This window comes from Triturus cristatus, chromosome 2_2 (assembly GCF_964204655.1).
Source record: "Triturus cristatus chromosome 2_2, aTriCri1.1, whole genome shotgun sequence".
NCBI classification, from domain to species: Eukaryota; Metazoa; Chordata; class Amphibia; order Caudata; family Salamandridae; genus Triturus; species Triturus cristatus.
Genome location: NC_140582.1, coordinates 1,011,689,159 through 1,011,700,420, shown reverse-complemented (window position 1 = coordinate 1,011,700,420; position 11,262 = coordinate 1,011,689,159). Strand labels below are relative to the sequence as shown.

The 11,262-nt window shown below is 46.6% G+C and overlaps 1 protein-coding gene across 1 annotated transcript in view; it reads right to left on the bottom strand.

The window, feature by feature from the left end:
- Nucleotides 1-242: 242 nt before the first annotated feature.
- Nucleotides 243-11,262, bottom strand: part of MAN2B2 (mannosidase alpha class 2B member 2) — a 389,507-nt gene continuing 378,487 nt past the window's right edge. The window contains exon 19 of the mRNA XM_085642446.1: nt 243-1,016. Coding sequence (XP_085498572.1) covers nt 913-1,016 — 104 coding nt within the window. The 3' untranslated portion in view covers nt 243-912. The remainder of the gene's footprint in view (nt 1,017-11,262) is intronic.

The window sequence follows — 11,262 nt, the reverse complement described above, 5'->3', positions numbered from 1 at the left end:
ATTTCTTTTGTCATCGGTGTGGGTACCATATCTCCTGGACAGATTTCTATGAAGTTGCTGATCTAAGGCTTTAAGGTCATCCTTGTAGATTTATGATCCTGGTGAGGTGTTGGTTTGTGTCCGTTATGCCACAGATTTAAAGATCGTGGTTGGGAAGTTTGATTTCCTATTATGGTCAATAATATGGTGCCATTTGAATACAGTTTGTGATCCAAAAAACAAAACAATTGAGAAACTGAAGACAAAATCCACAATTTAAACTTTATTGCAAAAGTACAAGGAGCATGTTATACAATGGCTCCATGATAGCAACCTGAACTGTTACTCATTCATCAGTAGTACATTTGTAGGTAAAATGCAGGACAGGATTGGATTTTCCTAGGAACATTCATAAAAAATGTGTGTGCAAATATGATCCATTCACATATACAATGTTTACATACAGTACAAGTCTGTCCTGAGTAACAGACCTTAAACTCATTTATTACTTCAACAGTTATTTCAAATGGACTCAAGAACACCTTTTTGAAAAAACACGGTTCTCCGTTAAAAGCTGGCACGGACAGTCAGATGGTGCACTAGCGAGCATTAACAAAGCAGCACACTGCTTTTTAAAGTTGCACCTACACGCTATTAATCATGACACGGTTTGGGTGAGTTCCATTCTTACCATGAAATAAATCTGACTCGACAGTAAGTGTGGACAGGTGCGGAGAACACATGATGCAAAGTATAGGGGAATGCGTGGGGTGAGCCAAGTGAAAAAGAAACAGATGAGTCCAGGGATGTAAAGGACATGTGCAAGTCTGTGTAGAAAGGAATCCAAAAGCAAGAATATAGCAGCACAGCATACCAGCACAGCAGTTTTTATCACCATCAAGATAGTCATTGATGAAAATCCACATTAGATATTCATTTCTGGAAATGTATGAAAAACGTTTTTATTTCCTTTGGGTGTAGTGTCACTGAATAGTCTTCGGATATATGCTTGGGGTACTTCAACCAACCTGTAAATCCTGTAAAAAACAGACAATAGCTGTAAGAAGAAAGGAAGGCAGTCATGAGAAATCGGATTTATATTTATCCATCTGTAGACTGGACCACTTCTCTGAAATTAGGGGCTATTTGCAAATGCACCCTTTGGCAAAGTCGAATTACATAAATGATTATATCACTATGGACAGTCCAAGGCTCCTCAGGGGGAGGAAGGTGAAAGATATGTGAGGGGTCATAACTCAAGATATCCTCCAGTGAACCCAATAAGATGGTTGCCCAATCCAATACTAATCTTTGATGTAAAAAGCAGTCTTTATTACACATGCTAAATAAAGCACACTAAAAAATCCACACAGTAGTCTCTCAAGACTAGCACTCTAGTGCTTGTCAGGGCCTTGCTTCCCACCTGCGAGTTCTCTCTCACCCCCTCCCCATGCTATACTCTGCATCCCTAGATTCTAGGTAGTGATCCCTGGTGATGCTTATACTATCGGTGCGCAACACAGTCTTGATCTGGCTTTGAATGTTTTTCAGCTGTTTGGACAGTAAACTGCTGAGCTACAAGTTTCACATTGGCCTACAGCCCTCCTTTCACCTTAACCCAATCAGGGGCTTCAGAAAAGTACAGGAGCCGGGCTGCTTCTCTTTCCCTGGGCTACACTCGTGGAGCCATGCACAGTGTTGTTAGCAATGATGTCATTTCAGATGCTGCAGTGATGTTATCAATGATGTCATGTACCATGTCATGAGTGATGTAATATGTGAGGTAATTAGCAATGCATGACAACGGCGCAAGTTATAGTTACTTTAGAGCACAAATTGTAGTTACTGGAGATAACTCTTACTGGTGAATTTCAGTGGTTGTGTTCATTTAAAATTGTATGTTTTAGCTGACATTTTCACCTAATCTATAAAGTCTCTTTAACCTTTGTTTTGTGAATGAATTTCTAAATTTAAGTTTTTAAATGTAAAATAAGATAATATTACAATGATCACGTCACTTTGTTTTTTAAGTGAATTTCTATGTTGTATTTTAACGTAATGTCAGATGCCCATCTGTGCGTGGCATGTGGCCAGGCTCTGCACCCAACCACACCACCTCCTGAAGGAACTCCCCCATGCTGCAACTGGGCACAGCAGATTGTCATGAAGAAAATAACGAGTGTTATTTTAAGTAGACTGTAATTTTTTTTTATAAACAAACTTTATTAGGTTTATAAATCAAGACATTGACATTTCCCAAAACGTAAGTATAGTCCCCCTCCCCTCTTTATGATGTACAATCGTATGAGCATAGGATCTTTGGCGCATTCCTATGGCATTTCCCTGCTGTGTCCTCGAAAAATAAGAACCATGTGACAAGGGGAGCATCCTCTAATATTCAATGGGGCCCATATAAAGAAACATCACTATCCCTAATAAGTCTAATCTAAATCTAAGTCCCCCCCCCCCGCCCGTCCATCCAGGCATGTCACATCCCACGTTACTCTGTAATTATCAATAACCATTAGCAGTGCGCAATTGGTGGTCTCCAATATTCAAACAATACAGGCTTGTACAGGCTGCCACTAACTATTCCATCACAGTCTGCCCATTTGATGAACTCTCTCTTCCATCGATCTAAGCTCAGGCCCCACTCGCATTCCAGTGCATCGTAATTTCCCTCTTGGCCACTACCAATCCCATATCTATAAACTTGCTGGTGATCTTAGTTTTAGCTGTGTGGAGGAACCAATGCAGTATACAAGTCCCCAATGCCAGATCTATCTCCCTTTCCGTCACCGCCTTCAATAGTGCAATTACTTCATTCCAATAACTAGCTAGAAGCGGACACCCCCAAATCATGTGGGGGAAGTCTGCACCTTCTCCTCGACACCTTGGGCATTCGTCTGAGTCAGTGTTGAAATAGGTTTCGATTTTGGCCGGCGTGAGGTAGGCGCGATGTAAAACATAGAAATGAAGCAATTGAAAGTGGGTGTTCCTGGTGCTTGTCCACGCTCGCTCTACCACCTCAGCCCAAGCCCTTTCCGGTATCTCTCCTCCTATATCTACTTCCCACTTTCGATGGAGTACGTCCAAAGGGGGCAGCTTCAGAAAAGAGAGATGCAATTGTACAGACATGTGACCGCTTTAAACTTTCCCGCTGCAGTCACTATATATTGACACCCTAAAGAAACCTTAGGTTCCACTTGGCCCTCTTTCCAATGCACACGAATAGCCGCAGTGAGCGCTGCATGGAGCAAGAAGTCCTCCCCTCTTAAATCAAATCGCTCCTGTAAAGCACAAAAGCGCAGCATAGTCCCGTACCCATATAAATCTTCAATGGTAGTCAGCCCCCTCACATCCCAGTCATTCATTTCCCGCCAAGAACCCCCATGTGGAAGCACCTCACACATAGAGCGCTATATCAATGGCATACAGCACTTTTAAACTTGCCCTCTTGAGACTCCACCTTCAACATTGTCTTGCTGTCTGAAGGTCCTCAGGGAGGGCACCCATTCGTACAGGAAGGTCCGATACTATTTGAGAGAGCTGCTGCAGCTCCTGGACTCCCCCTCTCTCCACCTCTACACCTTGCAGTCTCATCGCCACTCGTTGCGTCAACCACTGCAACTGTGCAGCTAAGCAATAGGTTTCGAAGTCAGGTACCGCCCATCCACCCTGTGACCGTGGACGCATCATTACTTTCAAGGAAACCCTCCGTTTCCCAGTACCCATAAAAACCTCGTAAAGACACCCGCCCAGCTACCGACAATGGCAGCGTTCCCCAAAAATCAAAACTGCCCGCCAGGCCTCTTACCGCTCTAACGATGTTGCCCTCCAGTATATCTGATCTGGAATGATATATCCAGACCCCCAAATAGGGAAGGCACCTACATTCCCATCGCACTCCCGCTATTTCCTGTAAGTCGCTCCTATTACCATCTGTGGGGAAGAAGCAGGATTTAGCCCAATTAACTCTAAGGCCAGACATCTCCCCTAGTTCATGCAGTACCGCCTTTGCTTCCAATAATTCACTCTCTGTGACTCCTAGGAACATTCACAGATCGTCCGCATATAGGGCTATATGATGTATTTGATCTTGTACCCGCAGTCCCTGAAAATATCTCCCAGTCCTAACTTTCGCCGCCAATGGCTCCATAGCCAATGCGAAGAGAAGAGGGGAAAGCAGGCATCCCTGTCTTGTGCCCCTAGTCACTTCGCAAGCTTCTGATATCACCCCTCCCGTCCGGACCTGTGCTGTAGAGGATTTATAAAGTAAAGCCATCCATGCTATAAAATCTTCCCTCAACCCAAATCGGGCCATGACATGAAGGAGATAAGGCCATTCCAAACTGTCGAAAGCATTCTCTATATCAACGGTAAATATCGCAGCGGTGGCTTTGGGGTAAGAGTCCGCTTCGAGTATTCGGAGCAATCTCCGAACGTTTAAGAGTAGGAATAAAGCCAGATTGATCGCGATGGATTATGGTTGACATGTAGGGCAACAGACGGGTGGCTAGGATACGGCTTAATATCTTATAGTCCGTGTTAAGCATGGATAGCGGACGATATGCCGTTCTATCCCATGCCGACCTACCAGGTTTCAGGAGCGAGAAAATAACTGCCTCTCTTGTGGACACAGGGAGATGGCCCAGGTGTCTCGCCCTATTATACAAAGTCACCAACCGCGGCGCCAACTGCTCAGAGTGAGTAGCATAAAACTTGATCGGGAGCCCGTCTGTTCCCAGCGTTTTGTTCCGCGCCATGTGTTTAATAGCTGCCCGCACTTCTCTTAGTTCAATATCCCCGCCGAGCGCCTCAGCTTGATCACCCTCCAGTTGTGGGAGCTGGAGCTCGAGTGTAAGTCTCTCTAAATCGTCCCTGATCCTGTCTGTCTTGCTCCTGTATAATTCCTTATAGAAATCGTAAAACAGCTGGTTCATTCCTTCTTGAGTGAAGCAGGCGCCTCCCTGTGTGTCACGGATCTCCAATATTGGCGATCCCCTGCACAATGGATTGGCCAGACAGGCCAGCAAGGCTCCAGACTTATCCCCCTCGTCATGAGTGCGTGTAATATACGCCTTGTGATCAATGCATCTTAGGCGCTCCACCTGCCTTGCCACTGCCTCTCTTGCCTCTTCCAAGTCCCGCTGTCTATCAGGTCTTTCAGGGTGTATTTTCTCAACGTCCCGCAAGCGTTTTTCGGCCTCTTCTACCTCCTCCAACAGCACTCTGCGCACTCCCACCATTTCAGACATACAGCGCCCTCGAAGCACAGCCTTAAAGGCGTCCCTTTCCACTAGTGGCGTGGAGGCAGTTCCCTCATTATCCCCGAAATATTGGGTGATGGTCGTACCCACCGTGTCCCTAAACACTTGGTCCTCCAATGCCTCTGGGCGGAGCCGCCAGGTAAGTATCCGGGCCCAGATTCACGACCAGTGCATCCGGAGGAATACAGGATTATGATCCGATAACGTTCTGGCAAGATATTCACTACTTTGCACTCTGGCATGTACATCCGGAGTACATAACAAAGCGTCCAAGCACACGTGAAGGTCGTGCAATGCTGAGAAATAGGAATAATCCCAGTCATCTGGATGTTGGGTCCTCCAGGTATCCACCAGGCCCCATCGGGCCTGACAATCCGCCTGGCTTCCACAACCTTATGAGTGAGAGCATTAGGGAGCGTGGGGGTCAGTTACACAATTAAAATCTCCTCCCAATAACACCGATTCGGTAAGATAAGGTGCCAAATTCGTGGACAGGTGTGCAAAAAAGGCGGGCTGCTCCGCATTGGGAGCATATATACTACCCAGAGCAATGTCATGGCCATCGAGTTTCCCAAGGACCACAACAAATCTGCCCTCTGGATCAATAAGCTTTTCCCTACATTCGAAAGGCACCCCCGCTCTTACCCAAACCAACATTCCCCGGGCGAAGGCAGAATAGGTTGTGTAGTACAATTGACCTCACCAGCGCTGCAATGCTTCCCCCTACTGCGCCTGCAAATGAGTTTCCGGTAACACCACAATATGAACTCCTCTCCGCACTAAATACGCATGAAGCTTTTGGCGACGTAACATAGAATGCATGCCCCGCACATTCCAGGATATACACTTCAGATCATTTGTAGGACCCATCCGAACTGTGTCTGGAAAGCAACCCTGTGAGCTAGGTTAGTGACATGCCTGGCCCTATTAACCCCTAATACTAAGAAACAACCCCAACTCCCCCACCCCAAGACAGCTACTACAAAGCTAGTACCCATACAAACCATGAAAACACCACACTCAAATGTCCTCTGATGGATTGCAACTGGCTCAAATAAATCCCAAATAATGCACATCAGCCTTGAATCTTCTACACCAGTCCAGGCTGTCCACCATTCCCTCGCTAGCAGTACCAGTTCGCAGATTTCTAACTTGGCACTGTCCTGCAGCCATCTGCTTCAGACTATGTTATCCGCCGTCTGCGGAGTCACCACTGGCATCCGCTCCTTGCCAGTTAAGCAGGAGTCCGAGTCCTGCCCAATTGAGCAGTCAGTGGTATTGCCCTTTTCTTCATCCGATGTAGGAGCTCAGACTTACCCTAGCTCCACCGCTGCCTGCAGCGCTGCTGCCTGCTCACTGGCCGTCTGTGCAAGCGTGGGCTTCTTCTGCGGCCTGTTGCGGGTGCGCCAACGCTGTTGCGAGGGTCTATTGGGCCTTGGTCTCGCATCTCTCCCAGGGCCCCATCTCTCGGTATTTCCTTCCTATAGTTCTCCAGCCAGTCCCAAGCTTCCTGGGGAGAGTCAACATAGTGAGTATTTCCATCCAGAATAATACGCATCCGAGCTGGGAACATCAGGAAGTACTGGAGGCCCTACTCCCGCAAAGCCTTCTTGACCGCTCTGTAGCTGGCGCGCCTCCTTTGCATCTCCATCGTATAATCCAGAAACAACGTGACTTTAGCATTGTCCACTGTAAAGGGGCCATCTGCTCTCGCCTTTTGTGTAATAGTAAGTCCCTGTCTCTGAAATGAAGCAGGCGGGTCACCACCGGTTTTGGGGGCCTCCCTGGGGCCAGTGGTCGGGCCGGCACTCTGTGGACTCTCTCAAGCGTATAAAAAGCTGTGAGTCCTTCCGGAGCAACTACATTTCTGAACCATGTTTCCAGGAATGACACCATATCGCCCTCTTCTGATCTTTCCGGCAGTCCCACGACCCTTACGTTGTTCCTCCGATTGCGTCCTTCTGCATCTTCGGCTCTGCGTTCTAGTGTCGTTACCCTGTCTGTTAAGGCATGTACTTGCTGCGCCACATCTTTGTGTGCTGGCGCTATTTCCACAATATCGAGTTCAGTTTTTTTGACCCTCTCAGAGAGTTTCTTGTGCTCGTCTCGCAATAGGCCAAGCCCCACTGCAACCGTGCTACTGTCCTGATAAAGAGTTGCCTTTGTGTCTGCTATGGCAGCCAGGATCTGCTGCAACTGCCTCCCACACTGGGTCATCCGAGGCACCGCTTGCCGGCCCCTGTGTTCCTTCCTCCTGGTCCTGGGGCACCTCAGCCTCGCGGCCCCTAGCTTTGCCCATAGTTGCAAGGACACCTCTTGCTCTTGTCGTCACACTCCTTGCATTACTCTGAGTGCTCTGCTGGGTCTGTGTTGGCTCTCTCCCCTACCCAATGGAAGTTGTCGTCCCATTACTTGTGACAGGAGTTCGGGGGTGCTATTCTCGGCTCTGAAGTAGGGGCTACAGGACAGAGCGTGGGCCATTCCATTCTCCAATCACCCTGCAGTCGCAGTCCTAGCCGGAGGGCTCCGTTCCTCTCGTGCTATCTTCATCGCCGCCACTGGGGCAACTGCATGCCCCTGTCCGTGCCTCTCAACTGGGGACCCAGCGCCTCCCAAGCGCTCAGTTTTCACTCTGTTGTCTAAGTGGCCACCCCGTGAATGAATCCACACAGTCGCAGCAGGGGCCCTCTCCGGGTTGCAGTGCAGTGGGCTAGGCAATTATAGATCCCTGAGTGATCATGGGGCTCTCCCACATCTAGGACCCTTCCAAGAGGTCGAGCGATCTCCGCTAGGCGTCCTCTGTTCTCTGCAGCAGCCCCTCACTCCCAGCGGGCCCCCCAGCTTCTAGCCTCTTCGTCCCTAGAGCCTCCCAGGTGGGATTTTTATTCAGCGGGGGAGGGTCCAACGCAGAGTCCGGTCCGCAGGTCACTGCTGCCGCCCAGGGCCGGGGTCAGGGGGTCCCTGCCCAGTCCTCAGACCTCCCTGCCCCGCGTACCTTCAGCGAGCCGTCCGCTAGCTCTTCGCCACCAGTTCTCCAGGCCGGTTTTCAATAACAAGAGGCAGCTCCAGCGCCTCTTCAAGGAGTCCAGGAGGCACTCACGCCCGTGCGAGTCACTCATATCTGTTCGGCGCACACCACTCCCGCCGCCGACAGCAATCCGCTCCATGATCTCCCCCAGTCAGCTGGAAGTCCTCCACGGTTCGTCAGGGGAAGCAAGCCGGGCTGCGGCCGCCCGCTGCTCTCCTACAGTCTGCCAGCCGCCACCAATAAATCGCAGCGCTGGCCCGAGAGCACTCGCAGGGCCTCCCTCCTACTCGATCCGGTGCTCAGAGCCCCGCAGTCGCCGCCTCATTTGGCGTCATAATCGCCGCCGCCATCTTGTTAGCTCCCTGCGTCCCAGGACTACCTCTCAGTTTCCGCCGTAACTCAATCAGGCGGTCCTCTTCGCTCCTTCCGATCCTCTCTGCTCGTTCACAGCCCCCCTCAAAGGGCTTCGTGGCGCAAAATTCAGCCTCGGACGCCTGTAACATCAGGATAAACGCGAGGCTGATGCGGAGCTATCTGCCCACTCGTCCGCCATCGCTGCTGGCCAAGCCACGCCCCCTTAAGTAGACTGTGATGTAACAAAATAATGGGTGTCTATTTTTAGGAAGGGAGAACAACTGGCTTTGTCAAAGGGTCAGAGTAAGGCAGCCCTATTGGCAACATCAAAGGGTCAGCAAATCAACACATATAATACTGCGTTATTGCCTTTGTCAATAAATTAACACTAATTTATCAATAACTATAATTCAATGTACTGTCATCTACATACATAATCTCTGTCCCTTAATATTTTATTTTTTCTCAAAATGCATTGTTACCATGTTGGTTGTGCCCCATGTCAAAATCAGCCTTTGAAGGGCATAATAGGGGGCTACTGGCCATGAGCTGGAGAATAATAAAAGCGCAGCTCCAGCTCACTATGTCAATTGTTAAATTGTGTGCCGATCCATCCATGGGGTCAAAATGTAAAAGAAAATTAAAAAATGCGTTTACAATGGAAAAAGGTGCGTCTGTACAATGAGAATAGCAAGAGTGCCGACTAACACTACAACAGTGAAAGTGAAGTTTTGGTAGATTTGGTACTAACAGATGAACATATGTATAAAAAAAAACCTTTGAAGTTCAATTAAAAAGCAGTTATAGTTATGGTTACAAATTAAAAACAAAAGCCCCATAAAATTTGCCAGGTATAGTTAGATCGTTTCTTTTCAATAGAATTGATGATTTGTGAAGTCCCAGCCATGGTGATCCATGAGGGGTGGGGAAGCGTTGAAATAACTTTTTTAGGAATCCGAAAATGCAATGAATATGTAAATTGGCTGTGACATTTCTTAATGAATTTAAAATGCTGTATTGAATTACATTTTCCTTTGGGTTTTTTTTTCTTATAATTTTTCTTCTTTTTTTCTTTACATTTATTAAGTAATGTAAACTAAAAAAAAAACATCCTAAAACTAGGGATCAATGTTAATAGAGATTCATCGCTATGAAGGTTATTTTTTATTAAGCAGGAATCCTTTCGAATAACTATGCTGAAAAGGTCCGATAAGATGTTTGAAATACAAAGTGAGAAAGTAAGTCATATAAAGTGAGAAAGTAAGCAGTGGTAATAACACAGAATCAAAATAGGTTTGAATGAATACCCAGAAAATACTTCTTCTTGGAAGTTCAACACTAATTGATAGCTGTGCTATTGTTGTAGTTCAGTAGCTTAAAATACATTCTATAATAATGGTATTTTTTAAGTAAAAAACTAATGTTTTGCAAACAGTAAACTGTAGATTGTTGTGTGTTATGCACTTGCCTCTGATGTGTTTATGTTGGCAGAACAGGAGGATCTAATTATAAGTTTCTGTAAAAGAAATGCGCTAAAAACAGAAAGATAGGGCATTTTGGCCAGCAAACAGGGGTAACAAAGGCTCAGCCATCTTCTTGTCACTCCAGGATATATAGTGTGTTTGGTTTTAGCCCTTCAAATTTAGCATTTTATGTTGATTGTGGAACCATGTAAGCATATGTGTTTTAACAATATAATGATTTGGTTGTACCAGAAATAATCAATAGGTGCCTGCAGCGAAAAAACGAACAATTTAAATTATGTAAATATGGTAGAGAAGTGTCTTTGTGAAAAAGAGAAAAACCTTTGATTCTGCTCTGCAGAAATGATTTGTCTAACATGAGAGAGTAGTCAATGACATGCATGACTCTCCACTAGATTTGCAATGTTCAATGATAAACTGACCGTCTTCTCTGTACGCTAGCTCCTTCAGATAGAAGGATATCTTTGCCTAGGGTTCTAGTTCATGGTAGAGGCATCCAGCTGCTCAAACCTTCCTTATCAGAGCTGAAGCCCATGTGGTTTTTTTTCCACTTGTTTTTATTGAAAACCGCATTCACTGCATCAAGTACCAGGGACATGCATATACAATTAAGGATCTTATAAGCAATATACAATCTGCGATGCCCACCTATCCCATCTTGTTCACAGACAGTCTCACCATCACGTGAGTGTGCTATTCATCTATTATAACAGTACAAATGCAGTTTATATTTTTATGTTCGTAGGACCTATACTCTACATAACAAATAAAACAACACTAATGATTCCAACTAGCAAATTAAGTTCCCTCCCCAAACCAACTCCTACCCCCCCTCCTCTACCCTCATGACAGCAGCAGACAGGCGACCCAACCTAATTAACCTAGTAGAAAGCTGGTGGTGTACTCATAGCTAGCATCTGAATCACTCATTCATGGTGTGAGAAGGTATATGAAATGGCGGCTCTTCAGGGTGTGTTGAGACGAGTGCGGTGCTCTGTGTGTCATGCGCGGTATCCGTCTCTCTCTCATTTTTTGTTGTGGACATTGCTTTTAACATTTTCCCCCATTTCAGGAGATCACTCTCCACATTATCATCAGTCCGCACTATCTTAAGACAACACTCCTCGGCTACCCCCATTCCCGTAAG